At 50.3% G+C, this 23485-nt stretch overlaps 1 protein-coding gene across 1 annotated transcript; it reads right to left on the bottom strand.

Annotated features, from left to right (window-relative positions):
- Positions 1–336: 336 nt before the first annotated feature.
- Positions 337–23258, bottom strand: LOC112617336 (fibrillin-3; the record flags this gene model as incomplete). The annotated part of the gene is made up of 19 exons (XM_025374095.1): positions 337–543; positions 1592–1717; positions 2412–2546; positions 3161–3283; positions 3396–3515; positions 4894–5019; positions 5243–5308; positions 5450–5602; positions 6795–6920; positions 9119–9238; positions 10049–10177; positions 10962–11078; positions 11442–11567; positions 11881–12006; positions 12293–12418; positions 17262–17333; positions 19686–19835; positions 20522–20647; positions 23133–23258. Coding segments are annotated over 19 exons (2400 nt in total), but the record flags the coding sequence as incomplete, so codon positions are not given.
- Positions 23259–23485: the final 227 nt, after the last annotated feature.

Below are 23485 nucleotides of genomic sequence, written 5' to 3'. Positions count from 1 at the left end.
CACACACTGACTCACACACACACACACACTCACTGACTCACACACACACACACACACTGACACACACACACACTGACTCTCACACACACACACACATACACACACACACACACACATTGACTCACACACCTGCTCCCTCAACCCCCCGAGTTCTTCCACGCATATGGAGCACATGTACTGGTTCTCATATCTGCTAGCACAAAGATACACACACACACATACATGCACACAGAGTGGCTCACACATTCTAGCACCTGCTGCAGTACAGACGTATGACCCTGAGCAAATTCCCCCTCTTCTTGCCTCCCTGAGGGTCCTGAGGGCATGGGCACCCACCTCGACCCTCAGCGGTGTAGCCTGAGCCGTGGGGGCACAGCTTCCTGTAGGCGGAGGTGCCAGGCAGGGGACAGAGCTCGCAGCGGGGCCCCCAGCCCCGACCACCCCCACAGCAGCACTCGGCCCTGGTGACAGCCTCGCTGCTGCTGGACAGAGCCTGGCACATAGCCTGCAGCACCTCGGCAAAGCAGGGCCCCTGCCGGATGTCTGCGGAGAACAACAGGAAAGCCAAGGGTCACTCCAGGAGGCTGGTTTGGGGGCAAAGACTGATCTTACTTTGGGGCAAGCTGTTCTTTGGGGATGTTGGGAATAGGGGTATCCAGGAGGGAGCTAGATACACAGGACAGATGGCTGGGGTTAGTTCCCAGGAAGTGGGAGATCTGGGGAAGGTTGGTTCCAGGGTGTGGCACCAGTGAGGTTGGAGGAGGTGTGGAGAAGGCCTCTCACTCTTCCAGGATTTAACAGAAGGGACAGAGGGAAGAGGGACAGCAGGGGGGCACTGGACGTGTGTGTCCAGATTAGCTCAGCAACCCCCTGGGTTGCCCCCCAGTGCCCCAGACCCCTTGGGGAGCTCCCAGGCAGTGGGAGGGACAGGCAGTGGGGGGACAGGCAGCAGGAGGGACAGGCGGTGGGAAGGACAGGCGGTGGGAGGGACAGGCAGTGGGAGGGACAGGCGGTGGGAGGGACAGCCGGTGGGAGGGACAGGCGGTGGGAGGGACAGGCGGTGAGAGGGACAGGCAGTGGGGGAGACTGGCACTGGGAGGGACAGGCAGTGGGAGGAACAGGCAGTGGGAAGGACAGGCGGTGGGAGGGACAGGCGGTGGGAGGGATAGGCGGTGGGAGGGACAGGCAGTGAGAGGGACAGGCAGTGGGGGAGACAAGCAGTGGGAGGGACAGGCAGTGGGAGGAACAGGCAGTGGGAGGGACAGGCAGTGGCAGGGACAGGCAGTAGAGGAGACAGGCAGTGGGAGGGACTGACAGTGGGAGGCACAGGCAGTGGGGGGAACAGGCAGTAGGGGGGACAGGCAGTGGGGGGGCAGGCAGTGGGAGGGCCAGGTAGTGGGGGTGGACAGGCAGTGGGAGGGACAGGCAGTGAGGGGGACAGGCAGTGGGAGGGCAAGGTAGTGGGAGGGACAGGAAATGGGGGACAGGCAGTGGAGAGACAGGCAGTGGGAGGGACAGGCAGTGGGGGGGCAGGCAGTGGGTGCCACGTGGTAGGTGGGGGCATCCACTGTGCATGGCCAGCCACACTCACCATGGCACTCAGTACGGGTGGGGCTGGGCTGGAAGCCCTCATCACAGTCGCACCGGAAGCTGCCCTCGGTGTTGACGCAGCGGCCATTGACACAGAGGTCAGGCTGAGCGCGGCATTCATCGTCATCTGAGATGGGAGGGATGAGGCAGACCAGGGTGTGGGGTAGGCCACAGGCAACCTGCCTCTTCCACAGCCCCAAAGGGTCCCTTTGGGTCTGCCCAGGCCCTCTTGCTTATTTTTATTTTAATTTAATTTTATTAATTTATTTTTATTTGTATTATTTTCTATTTTGAGACAGTCTCACTCTGTCACCCAGGTTGGAATGCCATGGCACGATCTCAGGTCACTGCAACCTTCGCCTCCTGGGTTCAAGCAATTCTTCTGCCTCAGTTTCCCAAGTAGCTGGGATTACAGATGCCCGCCACCTTGCCCAGCTAATTTTTAAAAATTTATTATTTTTTTAAATTTTTAGTAGAGATGGGGTTTTGTCATGTTGGCCAGCCTGGTCTTAAACTCCTGATCTCAGGTGATCTACCCGCCTTGGTTTCCCAAAGTGCTAGGATTACAGGCGTGAGCCACTGTGCCAGGCCTTATTTTTACTTTTATTGTTTTTGGAGATGGGGTCTCGCTCTGTTGCCCAGGCTGGAGTGCAGTGGCACTGTCCTAACTCATTGCAACCTCAAATTCCTGGGCTCAAGCGATCCTCTCGCCTCAGCCTCCCAAAGTGCTGGGATGACAGTTATGAGCCACTGTGCCTTGTCCGACCCTCTTGCTTCCACAAAGGGTTCCCTGCACCCCTGAAGCTCCAGTACCCCCATACCTGTGCAGCCCTCCCCGGAGCCAGGCAGGGGCCGCATGCCTGGGGGACAGACGCACACGAAGGTACCGATGAGGTTCTTGCACTCCATGCCCCGGGCGTGGCAGTCCTGCTGACCATCTGCACACTCGTCCACATCTTCGGATGACCAGGGACAGATGGTCAGCCAAGGCCAGGCACCCCATGGCTGTGGGGACCTGGATTCCACCCTATGTCAGCCCTGGTGGGACCTGAGCAAATTCCCTGCAGGCCCTGTCAGGTGTCCATCCCTCCTAGGAAGGGAGCCCCCGGCTCCTGCCCAGCCCCAGCTTCCAAGAAGCTAAGGGAATCAGGAATTGTCCTACAAAGCTTGCATCCCCTGCCCACGTCAGGGTCTGTGAGTCTGCTCCTGGCCCCTGGAACACTGACCCTGAAACAGCCCCAGAGACATTGAGTCCCAGACCAGGGTCTCCCACCCTTGACACTATGAAATTTGGGATAGGAAAGTTCTGTGTGGTGGGTAGCTGTTCTGTGTGCATTGCAGGATTCTTCTTCTTTTTTTTTTTTTTTTTGAGACGGAGTTTTGTTCTTGTCGTCCAGGCTGGAGTGCAGTGGCATGATCTCAGCTCACTGCAACCTCCGACTCCCAGGTTCAAGTAATTCTCCTGTCTCTCAGCCTCCCAAGTAGCTGGGATTACAAGCGTGTGCCACCACACCCAGCTGATTTTGTATTTTCAGTAGAGACAGGGTTTCACCATGTTGGTCAGGCCTACCTCGACACATGGCCCCATCCTCCCGCAGGGTGTAGCCGGCTGGGCAGGTGCACAGGTAGGAGCCCTCGGTATTGTGGCAGCGGAAGGCACAGAGCAGCGGGTTCAGGGAGCATTCGTCGATGTCTGGGGAGGCCAGTGGAGGTGCCAGCTGTGGGAGGGCTGTGAGTAGGACCTCCACTCCCTCCCCCAGGCATCTCCGTCACACGGCCCAGGTCCTCTGCAAGCAGAGTCGTACCCTCACAGGTCATCATGGGGCCAGGCTCAAAGCCGTCAGCACAGGCACATTCGAAGCCTCCGATGACGTTGGTGCATGTGCCCTGCCCACAGGGGTGGCCGACAGAGCACTCGTCTGTGTCTGGGTGGGAGTAAGGGGGTGGTCAATGCCTGCAGAGGGTCCCCCATCCTCAATAGCATCCCATCTGCCTGCCTGTTGACCACCACAGTTCGGATGGAGCCAGATCGAATGCACGTGTAGTCTGGCTATGGGGCAGGCAAGTGGTATGTGTTTAGTGAATGAATGAGTGAATGTGTGAGCAAGTGGGCAGGTGAAGGAATGCATGAGTGAGCAAGGGAGTGAGTGAATGAACAATAAGTGAATGAATGAACCAGTGAATGAAGGAGTGATTAAACCAGTAACTGAAACGGAGGCAAGAGGGTCTCTTGAGTCCAGGAGTTCGAACAGATCCTGGGTAACATAGCAAAACTTCATCTCTATAAAACATATAAATGAATAAGTGAATGAACGGTTAAATGAATAAGGGAATGAGTGAGTAAAGGGGTCAATGAGTGGGTGAATTAGTGAGTGAGTGAATGGAGGAATCAGCAAGGAAGTGAATGAATGAACAAGGGGGCAAATGAGGAAACGAATGAGTGAATAGGTGAGTGAAAGCATGAATGAATGAACAAAGGAACGAGTGAGTAAGTGAATAAATGAGTGATTGGATGGGTGAATGAGCAAGGAGACAAATGAAGGAATGAATGAATGAGTGAACAAATAAGCAAATGAATAAACGAGGGAGCAAACGAGTGAATGAGTGAATGAATGAGTGAGTGAATGAATGAGCCAGTGACTAAATGAGGTGTGAATGAATGAGGGAGTGATTGAATGAACAAGTGAATGAATAAACAAGTGAAGAAATGAGTGAGCAAAGGAGTGAATGAGTGAGTGAATTAGCAAGTGAATAAGTGAGGGAGCAAATGAGTGAATGAGTGAATAAGTGAGTAAATGAATAAATGAATGAGCAAGTGAATGAATGAGTGAGGTGTGAATGAATGAGGGAGTTAGTGAATTAACAAGTGAATGAATGAACAAGTGAAGGAATGAGTGAGCAAAGGAGTGAATGAGTGAGTGAATTGGTACATGAATGAGGGAGTAGATAGAGTGAGTGAATAAATGAGTGAATGAATGAGAAAATGAAGAAGTGAATGAGAAAATAGAGAAGTGAATGAGTGAGCAAGTGAATGAATAAATGAGTCAGTGAATGAATGAGTCAGTAAATGAATAAGTGAGTGAGTAAATGAATAAGTGAGTGAGTGAATGAATGAGCAAGAAAATGAGTGAGTAAGTGAATGAATGAGTGAAGTACAGAGGGAGGAAAAGCAAATGGGGGAGAGAGGCAGTGGGTAAGGACAGGATCTCACCCACTGCCTGGGAGTGTCTTCCCTGCCCTGCTCTGTTCCTTCCTGTCCTGGGAGGGGCCTGGGACAGGGCTGGAGCAGGGCTGGCCACTCACCCACACAGTTGATGCCAGTGAAGTCCAGGCTGTAGCCAAGGGGACACTCACAGCGGAAGGATCCATCGGTGTTGACACAGATGCCGTTAGTGCAGACGCCAGGGTTCTCTGCACACTCGTTCACGTCTGCGGATGGCAGGTGTTGCAGACATGGCTCCTGTCACCGTGCAATCCCCAGAGCCCTGGCCACACTCAAGGCCCCAAGGGGATGAGAGCCCAAGCCCCAGGCTGGGAGGGTCCAGGGCCACTCGGGTTCTCAGAGGGAGCCTGAGACTCAGAGACCCAGGCAGTGCGGAGATGGATCTGGGTGGCCCAGAAGGGGCTCTGAGCACGTGGGTGAGGGGCTCACCTTCTCGGGAGTCATCTGGGCCTGGGACTGCCCCGTGGCCAAAGGGGCAGAGCTCCTGAAAGGCAGCTGGACAGAGAGGGGGAGGGGAGTCAGAGTCAGGGCCCAGGTGCAGCCCCCAGGTGTGTGCAGGGAAGGATGAGGGAAGAATGAGAGAGGAAGGTGAGGGCGCATCATGACAGGGGAGGCTGGACAGGGGTGGGCACTCACCGCTGCCTTCCTGGGGACACAGCTCACAGGGGTCTCCCCAACCCTCCCCAGGCCTCTTACTGCAGCAACAGCGGGTCTTGGTGGTGTTGAAAGCTTTGGGCACCGAGCACTTCCCAGCCTCAAAACGGGTGAAGCAGAAACTCTTCCGTGTGTCTGTGGGATGGGGGCTCCATTACCCTGATTGAGGGCCACTGGCAGTGCCCACCTGCCTCTCTGACCTCTCGCACCCCAGTCCTGGTGAATAGGTTGTGCTGATCCTGCCAGTGGCCAATCAGAACATGCCACGCCCCTGGTCATGGTGATTGGTTTGAGGATGGACATGTGACCTACTCTGGGCCAATGAGGATCTGCCCTGGGTTTTTCATTGTTGGTGTTGGTGGTGGTTTTTTGTTTTTTTCAGATGGAGTCTTGCTCTGTTGCCCAGGCTGGAGTGCAGTTGTATGATCTTGGCTCTCCTGCCTCAGCCTCCCAAGTAGCTGGGATTACAGGCATGTGCCACCACACCCAGCTAATTTTTGTATTTTTAGTAGAGACAGTGTTTCACCACATTGGCCAGGCTGGTCTCAAACTCCTGACCTCAGGTGATCAGCCTACCTCAGCCTCCCAAAGTGCTGGTATTACAGGCAAGAGCCACCGACCCCAACCTGCCCTGGGGTTTTGAGGGGACAGCTGGAATCGCACCCCACTTTATTGCTTTGGGGTGTTCTCATGCCAGGAAGAAAGATCAAACTCGGTGGTTATTCTTGGATCAAAAACCCCTTCCTGGAGAGGCAAAATGACTGATTCCAGAAAGCCCGAGGATCCTGGAATTCAGACTCCAAACCCCAAATCCTCGGCTCCGGATGCCTATCAAGTCCTCACCAGCAGGCTGGGGTCCCAGCCTCCCAGAACAGCAATTATTCGTTGAGGTGCACTGCAGGTTCTGCTCTCACCCTTATTGCCCCTGACCTGTGAGAGAACAGGCTGGCTCAAGCTGGGTGAGGTTAGCCCACAGTAGATGAGGCTAGCCCAGCTGAAATGGAGCCAGCCCAGAGTAGTCTAGGCTAGCTCAAACTGGACAAAACCAGCCCATTGACAGCCTACAGTCATGTGACCAATACAAGGAAAACCTAAATGAAGCACACACAGGCTAGCTCAAAATGGACCAGGTTAGCCCTCTGTAGACATGACCTCTATAGCCAAGAGGTTGCTGGCACTAGGATAACCCTGCTAATGCAGAGAGACACCTCTGCCTGGTCAAAGCTCCCGTAGGGTCATACAAGAAGCCACAGGCCTCTTTTCTGGGCAATCTGACCCTTCCCCGCCCCACTTCCCACTCTCTTCCCTAAGGCCTGTGCAGACTCACCAAAGCAACGGTGCTCATTATCAGAGAGGACAAAGCCAGGTGGGCAGAGGCACTGGAAGCTCCCAGGGCTGTTGCTACAGGTGCCAAAGAGGCAGAGGTTGGGCTCATCTGAGCACTCGTCGATATCTGGAAGGGCGGGGACATGAGCTGGGTGGGGGGCAAGCAGGATCTCCACCAGTGGGGAGAGGACTCCACTGTGAGGAGGGGCAGATGGAGTGCAGGTCCAGCCAGGGGCTGCAGCGGGGCTGGGGTCCTGAGAGCTCAGTATGAGCTGTAGCGCGAGGTGAGTATTGTGTGTGCACGTAGGTCCTTCCCGGAAGGTGTCTCCAGAGTAAAGGTCATGGTCAGGAAGAGTTCATGATTAGAGACTGAAACTGCACATCGTCCAGCCTCTATGGAAAACAGTGTGGAGATTCCTTAAAGAACTAAAAGTAGAACTACCATTCAATCCAGCAATCCTACTACTGGGTATCTACCCAAAGGAAAGTAAGTCATTATATGAAATGGACACATTCACATGCATGTTTATAGCAACACAATTCACAATCGCAGAAATATGGAACCATCATGTTTATAAATGCCCATCAACCAATGAGTAGATAAAGAAAATGTGGTATGTCATACACCGTGGAATACTACTCAGCCACAAAATGGAACAAAATAGGCGCAGTGGCTCACACCTGTAATCCCAGCACTTTGGGAGGCCAAGGTCGGTGGATCACTTGAGTTCAGGAGCTGGAGACCAGCCTGGCCAACATGGCGAAACCTCCTTTTCTACTGAAAATGCCAAATTTAGCCGGGCGTTGTGGTGGTGCGTACCTGTAATCCCAGCTACCAGAAGGGTGAGGCAGAAGAATCGCTTGAACCCGGGAGATGGATATTGCAGTGAGCAGAGATCGTGCCACTGCACTCCAGCCTGGGTGACAGAGCGAGACTCCATCAAAAAAAAAAAAAAAAAAGACAAAATAATGTCCTTTGCAGCAACTTGGATGGGGCTAGAGGCCATTATTCTAAGTGAAGTAACTCAGGAATGGAAAATCAAATATCGTATGTTCTCACTTACAAGTGGGAGCTAATCTATGAGGATGCAAAGGCATAATAATGACATAAAGGACTTTGGGGACTTCCAGGGAAAGATGGGAGGGGGGTGAGGGATAAAAGACTACATACTGGGTACATTGTATACTACTCAGATGACAGGTGCACCAAAATCTCAGAAATCACCACTGAAGAACTTATCTATGTAAGCAAAAGCCACCTGTTCCCCCATAACTGTTGAGATTAAAATAAGAAAAAATAGAAAAAAATTTTAAAACCTTAAAAAAAATACAATTGCACAAAGCTAACTGAGACTGGATGTATTTACCCTACACAGGATGGGGTTAGCTCATGTTGTATTAAGCTAGCCCAAATAGAATAGATCAGAATAGGCTGGGCGTGGTGACTCATGCCTGTATTCCCAGCACTTTGGGAGGCTAAGGTGGGAAGATCGCTTGAGGTCAGGAGTTTGAGACCAGCCTGGCCATAATGATGAAACCCCGTTTCTACTAAAAATACAAAAATTAGCCAGGTGTGGTGATGAGCGCCTGTAATCCCAGCTACTCGGGAGGCTGAGGCAGGAGAATCGCTTGCACCCGGGAGGTGGAGGTTACAGCGGTGAGCTGAGAGTGAGACTCTGTCTCAAAAAAAAAAAAAAGAATAGATTAGAAGAGACCAGGCCAGACTGGGTCAGATTATACAAGGCTAGCCCAGATGGAAGCCCAGATCAGAGAAGTTCAGGCCAGACTGGTTCAGGTTAGCCCAGGCTAGCCTATCTGCTCAGGCCAGACTGGTCCAGGTTAGATTACAGTGAACAAGGTAGCTCATCTGCTCATCCCAGGTTGGTCCAGGTTAGCCCACACTCTCTGAGGCTAGCCCAAGTGGATAAATGGACCAAAGGAGATCAGGCCAGATTAGTTAGTCCAGACTGCATGAAATCATCTCTATAGGTGATTACAACAGTGAAGCTTGGGCCAGACTGGTCCTTGATCACCAGTTAGCAAGTGAGGAGCTCTACATTTGGGTGCACTGAGAAACGGTGAGACCCCCACACCCATGTCAATTTATAGGATTCACGAGGAAGCCTGTGGGCACCAGAGACAAAATCCTGAGCGCAAAGTCCAGAAACAATCAGAATGACAATAATAGTTTATGAAGCTGTGTTTGACTCTGCGTTAAGTACATCTCCACCTTCATCACAACCCTAGCTGGTATTCCCATTTTATGGATGGAGAAAGAGAGGCACTCCCTGGTCCCAAAAATGGGAGTTGGGGCTGGACACTCACCAATGCAGTGGTCACTCTGCACCTGGAAGCCAGGGGGACAGATGCAACGGAAGGAGCCCTCGAGGTTCTGGCAGGTGCCTGGTAGACAGGTTCCTGTGAGGCTGAGGCACTCATTGGTGTCTGTGAAAAGAAGAAAGAAGGGTCCTTGTGCCAGCCAGGATGCAGGGGGCTCACCTGGGACTGGGACCCACACCTGCAATTACTGTGTGATCACCGAGGGCCCCAGGACAGGCCCTCGCAGTGGCAATTCTGGCTCCAGGGCAAGGGCTGAGACTCAGGACCACAGGGACAGCTGGGGAAGGATTATCTGACTCTCGTGGGGTTATAGGTGGGGCCAGATGGTGTCCAGTGGGAAGAGGTAGCAAGATTCCTAATCTGGCACCACCAGCAGATTCCTTCCATGGTAACCATTTAGCGCTTCTACTATTCTTTGCTTCTGGAAACTTACATTTTCAAGACAGCCTCACCCTACACCTCAAATCCCATACATAAAAACATAGGTTTGATGTACTGGTTTTATAATTATTTAATTAATTTATTTATTTTGAGATAGGATCTTTCCCTGTTGCCCAGGCTGGAGTGCAGTGGTGTGATCATAGCTCACTGCAGCCTGAAACTCCTGGGCTCAAGTGATTCTCCTGCCCCAGCCTCCCGAGTAGGTAGGACTACAGGCAATAGCCACCACTCCTGGCTAATTTTAATTTCTTTGTAGAGACAAGGGCTCACTATGTTGCCCAGGCTAGTCTCAAACTCCTGGCCTCAAGCAATCCTTCCACCTCAGCCTCCCAATGTGCTGGGTATTATTTTTTTAAACCTTAAAATAAATGCTTGGGTAGTAAATGGATCTATGCTCACCCAGAAGTACCAAACTGTGGTGTACATGGAGCACGGGCTGGTTGAGATGCCTCCAAGCACCATAGGCAGACTCACCCACACAATTCTTCCCATCAGTTGTGAGCTCAAAGCCATCCTGGCAGAGGCAGTGGAAGGAACCAGCTGTGTTGAGGCAATGGCCAAATTGGCATACCTGCCCCACCAGGGTAGTACACTCGTCAAAATCTGTAGAGGGGAGATAGGCAGGCCGGGTCACCCACAAAACTTGAGGGGATCAAGGCTTCCTTGTACTTCTGTCTGCAACTGAGTTGAGTTGATAGCATTGGCTTCAACTTGAGCACTCATGTATAGACTGTGTATATTAACCTTCCACCTACCTTATGAGGTAGTTGCTGATATTTTCTAATATAACGATGTAATGCTATGAATTTGCCTCTAAGTGCTCCCTTAGCTGCATCCTATGTATTTTCATATGTTATGCTTTCATTTTCATTTTCTTTTACTTCAAAATATTTTCTAATTTTCCTTATGATTTATTTGGCTTGTGGATTATTTAGGAGTATGTTATTTATTTATTTTTTTTTATTTTTTTTTTTTTTTTTTTGAGACGGAGTCTCGCTCTGTCACCCAGGCTGGAGTGCTGTGGCCGGATCTCAGCTCACTGCAAGCTCCGCCTCCCAGGTTCACGTCATTCTCCTGCCTCAGCCTCCTGAGTAGCTGGGACTACAGGTGCCCGCCACCTCATCCGGCTAGATTTTTGTATTTTTTAGTAGAGACAGGGTTTCACCGTGTTAGCCAGGATGGTCTCGATCTCCTGACCTCGTGATCCACCCGTCTCGGCCTCCCAAAGTGCTGGGATTACAGGCTTGAGCCACCGCGCCCGGCCTGTTATTTAATTTCTAAATATTTGGGGACTTTCTGGGCATCTTTCTGTGGTCAATTTCTAGATTTACTTCCTTAGATTCTGAGAACCTACTTTGTGGCCAGCCTGCCAACTGAGCGGACTCACCCACACAATCCCCATTGTGTGTCACCACAAAGCCAGAGAAGCAGAGGCAGTTGTAGGAGCCGATGATGTTCTTGCAGGTCCCGTTTCCACAAGGCTGCTGGTCACACTCATCAATGTCTGCAGAAGCAAAGCTCGAGAGCCCAGCCCAGCTCACCCAGGGCACTGGGGGACTTACGGAGTGAGAGGCCAGCTGGACCTAGTGGTCCTCCCCTGCACCCAGCCCTGCCTAGATGACTGGACAGTGACCCCTGGGGGTGATGGCTGGGAAGTACTCCTGGTGTGATCTATCACCCCCATTTTACAAATGGGAAAATTGAGGCACAGGGAGGCACATCAGCCATTTACCCAAGATGTTAATGTCAGGACCCAAACTTGGATCTGTCTGTGAACTAGGATGGACAGAAACACCACTTCCATCCCAGAGGAGATGTAGACCCCCGGCAGCCTGACTTGAAAGGAGGGGAAAGATGAGGGTCTCACCCATGCACAGGGTATGGTCTGCAGAGGCCTGGAATCCACGGTGACACAGACACATGTAGCTGCCTTCTGTATCCATGCAGTCGCCATGGCTACAGACATTCGGGATCTCCCGACACTCATTCCGTCCTGCGGGTGCAGACAGCATGGTGTCCCCAGGGCCCCTACCACACAGTGTTTGCCTGAGCTCTCCCTACTGCAATGGAGAAGCCAGAGCCTGCCTTGAAGTTCCCCGCTCAAACTTCCACCAGGGGCGTCAGGCTCTCAGCATTGACTTGAGCTCTCACTTCCATCACATCCTATTAACAGACACTCTCAATACATCCCCAATCCCTCTAATAGTATAGATAAGGAGAAAGACCTGGACAGAGCCATACCCCATCTAAGTCCCCATGGGCAACAGAGCCCAGCTCCCTCACCTCCTCCCAGAGACCCTGCTCACCCACACAAGCCCCGCCTGGCGACAGTTTGTACCCTCGGGTGCACTCGCAGCGGTAGCTGCCGGGGATGTTGATGCAGTCGGCATTCTGCTGGCAGGGACTCTCCCTGCTGCCACACTCATCGACATCTGGGCAAATACAGCAAATGAGGTGGGGGTGACAGAGAAGCCTATCCTGACAGAATCAAACCTGAAACCCAGTCCAATGCTTCGGAACAGGTGGTCTCTCTGGAAGCAGCCAGAGCTGGAGTGAGGGTGGTTATATGAGATGGAGGCCCTTGGAAAGGTGTTAGCCATTATTCCATTTCCATGTGGAAATGGAAGCTTACAGAGTTTTAGCTACTTGCCCAGATTGCACAGTGGCAGACATGCATCCCACCCACACCCCAGGGCTGGGAACAGGGAGAGGTGGCACCTTCACAAGCCAGCAGGATGCTGTTGTAGTTGAAGCCTGTGGGGCACTCGCAGCGGAAGCTCCCCATCTGGTTGATGCAGACACCACTGGCACAGATGGCGGGGATCTCCCCACACTCATCAATGTCTGCAGAGGGCATCTGCCATTAGGGGCAGCCCAACCCCCTGGGACTTCCAGTGACCCTCAGCGAAGGGACCCACTAGCCCTGCAATCTGGTTGAGGATGTTGTGGCCACAAATCAGCACACACTCAGAAAAATCTTGCTGTGGCCAAAATACATCCACTCACACCAGAAAGAGATCAGGATGTGGGAGGAAAGACAAGAGCAGAGAGCGAGTGTGTGTTTTTCTAAACTAAAAATGCACATTTCCTGTGACCCAGCAACCTTGCTGGAAAGAAACGGCCTTAAGCGTAAGCAGGATAGCGGTATGAGATGCTATTTAGCAAGAAACTGGAAACATCAATTGATGAATGCAGAGCAACATACGGGATGTCTGTACCATGGAATATTCTTCAGCCTTATTAAGGAATAAAGCCCTGTAACATGTGACAACGTGGTTGAAACCTAAAATAATTCTTCTAAGAGAAGCCAGACACACAGGAACAATATTGCATGACTCCATTTAAAGGAAATGTCCAGAAATAGCAAATCAATAGAGACAGAAAGTCAATTTGTGGTTGCCAGGGGCAGAAGGGAGGGGATAAAGGGAGTGACTGCTAATAGGCTTAGGGTTTACTTTTGTGTGATGAAAATGTTTTAAACTTAGATTGAGGTGATGGTTGTGTAACACTGTGAATGTACTCAAAACCACTGAATAGGACACTTTAAATGGGTGAAGTGTGTGGTATGTGAATTATATCTCAATAAAGCTGTTATATATAAACAATGTAAATGTCTCTCAGTAGGGGACTGGAAACAACCTAAGTGTCCATCAAAAGGGGACTTGAAAGAACCTAAGTGTCCATCAGTGGGGGACTGAAAACAATCTACGTGTCCATCAGTGGGGGACTGGAAACAACCTAAGTGTCCATTAATAGGGGACTGGAAACAACCTAAATATCCATCAATGGGGGACTGGAAGCAAACTAAGTGTTCATCAATGGGGGACTGTGATGAAAATGTTATTTTTGTGTGATGAAAATGAGTTCTAGGCCAGGCACAGTGGCTCAAGCCTGTAATCCCAGCACTTTGGGAGGCTGAGACGGGCAGATCACGAGGTCAGGAGATCGAGACCATCCTGGCTAACACGGTGAAACCCCGTCTCTACTAAAAAATACAAAAAACCAGCCGGGCGAGGTGGCGGGTGCCTGTAGTCCCAGCTACTCAGGAGGCTGAGGCAGGAGAATGGCGTGAACCCGAGAGGCGGAGCTTGCAGTGAGCTGAGATCCGGCCACTGCACTCCAGCCTGGGCGACAGAGCAAGACTCCCTCTCAAAAAAAAAAAAAAAAAAGAAAAAAGAAAAAGAAAAGAAAATGAGTTCTAAACTTAGATTGAGGTGATGGTTGCATAACTCTGTGAATGTATTCAAAACCACTAAATTGGACACTTTAAATGGGTGAAGTGTGTGGTATGTCAATTATATCTCAATAAAATTGTTATAAACAATATAAGTGTCCATCCATAGGGGACTGGAAACAATCTACCTATCTATCAATAGGGGACTGGAAACAACCCAAGTGTCCATCAAAAGGGGATCTGAAACAGCCTAAGTGTCCATCAAAAGGGGACTTGAAAGAACCTAAGTGTCCATCAATGGGGGACTGAAAACAATCTAAGTGTACATCAGTAGGGGACAGGAAACAACCTAAGTGTCCATCAATGGAGGACTGGGAACAACCTAGGTGCCCACCAATAGGGGACTGGAAATAACCTAAATATCCATCAAGTGGGGACTGGAAACAAACTAAACGTCCATCAATGGGGGACTGTGATGAAAATGTTATTTTTGTGTGATGAAAATGAGTTCTAAACTTAGATTGAGGTGATGGGTGCATAACTCTGTGAATGTATTCAAAACCACTAAATAGGACACTTTAAATGGGTGAAGTGTGTGGTATGTGAATTATATCTCAATAAAATTGTTTTTTTTTTTTTTTTTTGAGACGGAGTCTCGCGCTGTGTCACCCAGGCTGGAGTGCAGTGGCGCGATCTCGGCTCACTGCAAGCTCCGCCTCCCAGGTTCACGCCATTCTCCTTTTTGAGACGGAGTCTCGCTCTGTCGCCCGGGCTGGAGTGCAGTGGCCGGATCTCAGCTCACTGCAAGCTCCGCCTCCCGGGTTCCCGCCATTCTCCGGCCTCAGCCTCCCGAGTAGCTGGGACTACAGACGCCCGCTACCGCGCCCGGCTAGTTTTTTGTATTTCTTAATAGAGACGGGGTTTCACCGTGTTAGCCAGGATGGTCTCGATCTCCTGACCTCGTGATCCGCCCGTCTCGGCCTCCCAAAGTGCTGGGATTACAGGCTTGAGCCACCGCGCCCGGCCAATAAAATTGTTATAAACAATATAAGTGTCCATCCATAGGGGACTGGAAACAATCCACCTATCTATCAATAGGGGACTGGAAACAACCCAAGTATCCATCAAAAGGGGATCTGACACAACCTAAGTGTCCATCAGTAGGGGACTGGAAACAACCTAAGTTCCCATCAGTGGGGGACCTGGGATGTATCTGCACCATGAAACACTTCTAGGCAGGGCAAAGAGAGAGGCTGCATGGCAGATAGTAACCTGGCCAGTTCCTCAAGACACAATTTGGATGAAAAAAGCAAGTTGTAGGCCGGGCGCGGTGGCTCAAGCCTGTAATCCCAGCACTTTGGGAGGCCGAGACGGGCGGATCACGAGGTCAGGAGATCGAGACCATCCTGGCTAACACGGTGAAACCCCGTCTCTACTAAAAAATACAAAAAACTAGCCGGGCGAGGTGGCGGGCGCCTGTAGTCCCAGCTACTCGGGAGGCTGAGACAGGAGAATGGCGTAAACCTGGGAGGCGGAGCTTGCAGTGAGCTGAGATCCGGCCACTGCACTCCAGCCTGGGTGACAGAGCAAGACTCCGTCTCAAAAAAAAAAAAAAAAAAAAAAAAAAAAAAGAAAAAAGCAAGTTGTAACCAACATGTCAAGCATTACATAATTTATGTAAAATGCCCCAGAAACCAACGTCATATATTTTCAGTGGGAGACCTATTATGTAATGAAGGAAGAAAAAACTAGAAAGAAATATTCCAGCTGTAAAGCATAAGAATGTCCAGAGAGGGATAAAAGAGACAGAGTTGAGGTGACGACTGGAGGAGAAGTGAGTTTTATTTGCCATGGTTTGAATTTTTTTAAAAATAAGAATAAGGCCAGGCGCGGTGGCTCAAGCCTGTAATCCCAGCACTTTGGGAGGCCGAGATGGGCGGATCACAAGGTCAGGAGATCGAGACCATCCTGGCTAACCCGGTGAAACTCTGTCTCTACTAAAAAAAAAATACAAAAAACTAGCCGGGCGAGGTGGCAGGCGCCTGTAGTCCCAGCTACTCGGGAGGCTGAGGCAGGAGAATGGCGTGAACCCAGGAGGCGGAGCTTGCAGTGAGCTGAGATCCGGCCACTGCACTCCAGTCTGGGCGACAGAGCAAGACTCTATCTCAAAAAAAATAAAATAAAATATAAATAAATAAATAAATAAATAAAAGAATATATTCAGAGGATTAAAACAAATGAAAATGGGCTTATCAGTTAAACACTGCATGGTTGAAATTTGGCATGCAGGTGTTAAATTATGCAATACCTTGTTAAACTTAAAAAGGGAGCATTCTGGCCAGGCGCAGTGGCTCACACCTGTAATCCCAGCACTTTGGGAGGCTGAAGTGGGTGGATCACCTGAGGTCAGGAGTTCGAGACCAGCCTGACCAACATGGTGAAACCCTGCCTCTATTACAATACAAAAATTAGCCAGGCATGGTAGCAGGTGCCTGTAATCTCAGCTACTCAGTAGGCTGAGGCAGGAGAATCGCCTGAACCCAGGAGGTGGAGGTTGCAGTGAGTTGAGATCGTGCCATTGCACTCCAGCCTGGGCAACAAGAGCAAAACTCCATCTCAAAAAAAAAAAAAAAAAAGGGGCGGGGAGCAATTTGACACAAACTGCAACACAGATGCACCTTGAGGACATCATGCTCAGTGAAATAAGCCTGACACAAAAGGACAGATCCTGTGGTTCCACTCACAGGGAGTCCCTAGAACTGTTAGATTCAGAGTCAGAAAGGAGAATGGTGGGTTCCAGGGACTGAGGGGAATGGGGAGTGAGAGTTTCATGGGGACAGAGTTTCAGTGGGAGAAAATGAGAAAGTTCTGGAGATGACGATGGTGATAGTTGCAAAACAATGCAAATGTACTTAATGCCACTGAACTGTGCACTTGAAAATGGTTCAAATGGTATTTTTCTGGAGACAAAAAAAAAAGTCTCACTCTATCCCTCAGGTTGGAGTGCAGCGGATCTCAGCTCACTGCAGCCTTTGCCTCCTGGGTTCAAGTGAGTCTCATGCCTCAGCCTCCCGAATAGCTGGGATTACAGGCACGCACCACCACTCCCAGCTAATTTCTGTATTTTTAGTAGAGACAGTTTCACCATGTTGGCTAGGCTGGTCTCAAACTCCTGATCCACCCACCTCGGCCTCCCAAAGTGCTGGGATTACAGGCATGAGCCACCGCGCATGGCTGGAAAGGTAAATTTTATGTTGCATATATTTAACCATCATTTTAAAAAATGGATAACGGTTTAATAAAAATTTTAAAGTGTCATTCTTTAAAAAAAAAAAAAAAAAAAGGATGTTTTTGAGGGAAGGATTCCTGGGGGGGGGGGGGGGGGGGGGGGGAGGAAGGGGGGGGGATGGAGGAATGGATGAAAGGAAAAGAGCTATGGGGGAGGGGAGGGGTGGGAAGAAGCAGACCCAGGTGGATGGGTGCCCAGGGATGGAGCAGGAACTGCTCACTCACCAAGGGGCTTCCGCGTGTGGATGTCAATGAGGAATCCCGGGGCCTGGTTTCCACATAGAATCTGGTAGTCAGCTGCGCAAAGGGGAACAAAGTTGAGTCTGCGGCTGCAGGCCTGACCCAACCTGCTCCCCATCTGGAGGGGACACCTCATCCCTGGAGCCCAGCTCTCAACTGGCTACCTTGAACTTTTTTTGCTCTCCCCACCCTTTCCCTCCTTCCACTTATTTAATTTAATTTAATTTAATTTAATTTTTTTGAGACAAAGTCTCACTCTGTCACCCAGGCTGGAGTGCACCGGTGCAATCACGGCTCACTGCAGCCTCAACCTCTCAGGCTCAGGTGACCCTCCCACCTTAGCCTCCCAAGTAGCTGGAATTACAGGCATGAGCCACAATGTCTGGTTTTTAAAGCCACCTAGTTTGCAGTAATGTTTTGCAGCAGCTCTGGGAAATGAATACGGAAATGAATAAACCCCTAGAATCCCCCTTCCCATCACTGCCCCATTCCTGCAGCTCTTCCTGGTGCCTGGGCTGGCTGCTAGATCATTCCGACAGGACTCATTCCTGCTGTCAATACACTCTGTTCAGTCCTGCCTCCAGGCCTTGGCTCCTGTTGTGCCCCTGCCTAGAACACCTTCCCTCATCCTGACCGATGTTCCCATCAGGGTCCCAATCCTGGCTCTGAGTTTCTCCAGGTCTGCCCCTTCCCCAGCCCAGGAGGTCTATGGTCTCTCTAACCAGCTGTGCTTTCCTCCCCAGCCTGGGACATTTACCGACCCCCTCCCACCCTATCCCACCCCCAGCTACTCCTGTGAATCATCAAGGGCCTTCCCTACCCATGAAAACTCCATTGATCCATCCTGAATTCTCAAAATCTGCAAAATGGAAGAAAAGCTACCTTGCTCACTTTAAAGTATTGCCTTCTAGGCCGGGCGCGGTGGCTCAAGCCTGTAATCCCAGCACTTTGGGAGGCCGAGACGGGTGGATCACGAGGTCAGGAGATCGAGACCATCCTGGCTAACACGGTGAAACCCCGTCTCTACTAAAAAATACAAAAAGCTAGCCGGGCGAGGTGGCGGGCGCCTGTAGTCTCAGCTACTTGAGAGGCTGAGGCAGGAGAATGGCGTGAACCCGGGAGGCGGAGCTTGCAGTGAGCTGAGATCCGGCCACTGCACTCCAGCCTGGGCGACAGAGCGAGACTCTGTCTCAAAAAAAAAAAAAAAAAAAAAAAAAAAAAAAAAAAAAAAAAAAAAAAATAAAGTATTGCCTTCTATACATGGGAACTGACACAGTGTGGCTGCGTCCCTACCTAAATCTCAACTTGAACTGTAGCTCCCATATCCCCACATGTCATGGGAGGGACCCGGTGGGAGGTAATTGAGTCATGGGGGCGGGTCTTTCCCGTGTTATTCTCGTGATAGTGAATGAGTCTCGTGAGATCTGATAGTTTTATAAAGGGCAGTTCCCCTGCACATGCTCTCTCTTGCCTGCCACCATGTAAGACGGGCTTTTGCTCTTCCTTCACCTTCTGCCATGATTGTGAGGCCTTCCCAGCCATGTGGAACTGTGAGTCCTTTAAACCTCCTTTTTTTTTTTTTTTTTTTCTGTTCTGAGATAGTGTCTTGCTCTGTCACCCAGGCTGGAGTGCACTGGTGTGATAGCGGCTCACTGCAATCCCCACCTCCCAGGTTCAAGCAATTCTCTTTTTTTTTTTTTTTTTTTTTTTTGAGACGGAGTCTCGCTCTGTAGCCCAGGCTGGAGTGCAGTGGCCGGATCTCAGCTCACTGCAAGCCCCGCCTCCCGGGTTTACTCCATTCTCCTGCCTCAGCCTCCCGAGTAGCTGGGACTACAGGCGCCCGCCACCTCGCCCGGCTAGTTTTTTTATGTATTTTTAGTAGAGACGGTGTTTCACCGTGTTCGCCAGGATGGTCTCAATCTCCTGACCTTGTGATCCGCCCGTCTCAGCCTCCCAAAGTGCTGGGATTACAGGCTTGAGCCACCGTGCCCGGCCTCAAGCAATTCTCTTGCCTCAGCCTCCCGAGTAGCGGGGATTATGGGCCTGCATCACTACGCCCAGATAATTTTTTTTTTGTATTTTTAGTAGAGACAGGTTTTCACCATGTTGGCCAGGCTGGTCTCGAATGCCTGACCTCGAGCGATCCACCCGCCTTGGCCTCCCAAACTGTTGGGATTACAGGCGTGAGCCACCACGCCCAGCCAAACCTCTTTTTCTTTATAAATTACCCAGTATCCAGGATTTCTTCGCAGCAGTATGAGAATGGACTAATAGGGGGACAGAACTTCAACTCTCTGGCTCTCATCAGAACAAGGAGAATTAATCTAAGAGCCCTAAGGGCACTGTGTTTCCTTAACCATTATGCTATGAGGGGCCAGGCTGGGAAGAAGGTTGAGGAGGGTTACTCACGGCTGGTAGGAGTGGGGCAGGCCTCACAGGGTCTATTCCAGGCCTGGCCAATGTTGTAGGAGCAGCAACACATTTTTCGGGTCACGTTGAAGGCCAGCTCATTTTGACATGTGCCGTTATAGTGCCGGAAGCAGACACTCTTCCTCATATCTGTAGTTGGCATAAAGGAGAAGAATGTGGGTAAGGGTCACCTAAATCAGTGGAAGAGGGAGCCAAAGAGATGGGAACTCGTTAACTCATTCATTTGAAGATTACTGGCTTGGCCAGCCACAGTGGCTCACGCCTGTAATCCCAGAACTCTGGGAGGCTGAGGCGGGCAGATCACTTGAGGTCAGGAGTTCGAGACCAGCCTGGCCAACATGGCTAAACCCTGTCTCTGCTAAAAATACAAAAACTAGCTGGGTGTAGTGGCACACGCCTGTAATCCCAGTTACTTGGGAGGCTGAGGCAGGAGAATTGCTTGAACCTCAGAGGTAGAGGTTGTAGTGAGCCGAGATTGTGCCACTGTACTCCAGCCGGCGCAACACAGCGAGACTCTCTCTCAAAAAAAAAAAGAGGGGGATTACTGCCTGGCTTGATTGGCTTGATGTCTCTCCCCCAATACACTTGGGGGATCTATTCATTTTTTTCAGCCTTTTTTGAGCAGTGCACAACCTGAGCAACTGTTCATGGCAGCTCCGGGCTCCTGAATCCTGCGGTTTTGTTTGCTGCCACATATCAGCACATCATATATGCTTATCCTCCCTGTCCATAGGCTTGAAGGCTCCCAGCAGTTCCTCCCATGCCCAGGTGCTGCTTCTGTGATTGCCATTTCCCTAGGTCATCATGCTTCTTACCCATGCAGTTGTTGCCACCATTGACTTGGAGGTATTCTGCAGGGCAGACACAGGTGTAGTTTCCCAGGGTATTGTAGCAGGTGCCAGGGCCACAGATGCCCGAGTGTGTGGAGCATTCATCAATATCTGCAGGGAAAGGAGGAGTGGAGGGGAACAGTGGGCAGCATCCAGGAATTGTCTGAATAACTCCCCTCCAGAGACCCAGCAAGGCCACTTCACTAGGGACCTAAGTTTGGTTTCAAAATCAGCCTAAAACGCACACACATCTTAGTGATGAAGAAAACTGTAATATGGGCCAGGCATAGTGGCTCATGTCTGTAATCTGAGCACTTTGTGACGCTGAGATGGGAGGATCATTTCAGCCCAGAGTTCGAGACCAGTCTGGGCAACATAGCAAGACCCCATCTCTACTAAAAATTTTAAAAAATTAGCTGGGCATGGTGGTGCATGTCTGCAGTCCCAGCCACTTGGGAGGATCACTTGAGTCCAGGAAGTTAAGGTTGCAGTGAGCTGTGATCACAACTCTGCACTCCAGCCTGGGTGCAGAATGAGATCCTGGCTCTAAAACACAAATAAACAAAAACCCACAAACAAACAAAAACAACATGATGTTAAGGGGAAAAAAAAAAGTTTACAAGCTGGATGCAGTTGCTCATGCCTATCATCCCTGCTTTGGGAGGCCAAGGCAGGAGGATCATTTGAGGCCAAGAGTTTGAGACCAGCCTGGGCAACATAGTGAGGTCCCATCTCTACAAAAAATGAAAATTTAGCTGGGCATGGTGGCATACACCTGTGGTCCCAGCTACTTGAGAGGCAGAGGTGGGAGGATCACCTGAGTCCAGGAGGTCAAGACTACAGTGAGCTGTGATTACACCACTGCACTCCAGCCTGGACAACAGAGTGAGACACTGGCTCTAAAAAATAAAAAAATAAAAAAATTCATAAAAATAAAGTTGATGATGATACTGCTTCTATTAGGAACAAAATGACCTGAGTTTACGAGTCAGTTTTATAATCACCAAGAATGGATCATCCACGTCTTCCCAATATGATATGATAGGAATCAAGAACCTTATGGATAAAGTATTCTTGGGGGAAAAAAATTGATTCTCAATCTGATCATTACTCTAGTCCATGGGGCAGTAAGCTTTTTCTGTAAAGAGCCAGATTGTTTTGGTTTTGCAGACCAAACTACAGTGTGTCATGATTATTCAATCTGCCAATGTAGTAAGAAAAGCAGACACAAACAATATGCAAACACACTGTGGCACTGGTTGTGCTCCAAGGAAATTTTATTTATGGACCCCTGAAATTTGAATTTTATACAACTTTCTCCTTTTCTCCTTCCTTCCTTCCTTCCTTCTTTCCTTCCTTCCTTCCTTCTTTCCTTCCTTCCTTCCTTCCTTCCTTCCTTCCTTCCTTCCTTCCTTCCTTCCTTCCTTCCTCTTTCTCTCTCTCCCTTTTTTTTTTTTTTTTGAGTCAGAGTCTCACCCTGTTGCCCAGGCTGGAGTGCAATGGCCTTATCTCGGCTCACCGCAACCTCCACCTCCAAGGTTCAAGTGATTCTCCTGCCTCAGCCTCCCGAGTAGCTGGGACTACAGGCGTGTGCCAGCATGCGCAGCTAATTTTTGTATTTTTGGTAGAGATGGGGTTTCACTATGTTGGCTAGGCTGGTCTCAAACTCCTGACCTTGTGATCTGCCCACCTCGGCCTCCCAAAGTGCTGAGATTACAAGCGTGAGCCACCGTGCCCAGCCTTTTTCTTTTTTTTTTTTTTTTAAGACAGGGTCTTGTTCTGTCACCCAGGCTAGAGTGCAGTGGCATAATCACAGCTCACTGCAGCCTCAACTTCCGAGGCTCACGTGATCCTCCTGCCTCAGCTTCCCAAGTAGCTGGGATTATAGGCATGAGTCACCATGCGTGGCTAACTTTTTAATTTTTTGTAGAGACAAGGTCTTGCCAGGTTGCCCAGGTTTGTCTTGAACTCCTGGCCTCAAGCAATCCTCCCACTTCAGCCTCCCAAACTACTGGGATTACCAGTGTGAGCTGCCACGCACCCAGCCTTGAATTTCATATAATTTTCATGTGTCAAAAAATGTTATTCTTCTTTGGTTTTTGTCAACCGCCGAAAAAAGTGTAATAAAGTATTCTTAGCTAGCAGGCAAAAATAGGTTGTGGAATATTAGCATGCTAAGAGTGATGTCACCAAAAATAGCAGAGTAGGGAACTCCAGGGCTCCATTCCTCCACAAAAGTAACTATTGAGCTGGCAAAACAGACAAAAATCAACTTTTGCAGAACTCTGGAATCCAGTCAAAAGCTTACAACACCCAGACAAAGAAATGGTAAAGAAAGAAGCTGCTGTACTTTGTAAGGGAGTGTCGTGGCGTTTTTAAGGGCCTGCCTACCATCCCCCACGCCACAGATCCACAGCAGCCATGAACATCTTAAAAGCAGCAAGAGGGAACTGACAGATCATGACAAAAGAGGAGGCAGGGGGCAGAAGCCTTTCTATGAGGCCTTCCCTCCTCGACCCTTGTGAGGCTTGGCAGGGCACGAAGGCAGGGAGAGAGCGGAAGAGCCTGACCCACCCCAAAGAGAGTCCATGCTCACCCTCACAGATGCGGGTGTGCTCACTGAGGTGGTAGCCAAGTGGGCACTCACACTGGAAACTGCCAAAGGTGTTGATGCAGTCACCCCCCTGACACAGCCCTGGCAGCTCTTGGCACTCGTCGATGTCTGTCAGGAAGTAAGGAAGCCATGTTTGGGAGCTAAACCCATGCAGAGGACTTAAGGGGCACCCACGCTAAGCTCTGGGTTTTCCAGGGCCCTCTCGAGGATCCCCAAGAGCTGTCCATGACTGATAGACATTCGAAGGGTCTATCTTGACGGCTGGACACAGACTCTCTTGAGTTAATGTTACCCTAAATTCAACTCCATTCCCTTCATCTGTTAATCCATTCTCC

Source organism: Theropithecus gelada, unplaced genomic scaffold (assembly GCF_003255815.1).
Source record: "Theropithecus gelada isolate Dixy unplaced genomic scaffold, Tgel_1.0 HiC_scaffold_16041, whole genome shotgun sequence".
Classification (NCBI taxonomy): Eukaryota; Metazoa; Chordata; class Mammalia; order Primates; family Cercopithecidae; genus Theropithecus; species Theropithecus gelada.
The sequence above is the reverse complement of the archived record's forward strand: the minus strand, read 5'-3'. Positions and strand labels throughout refer to the sequence as shown.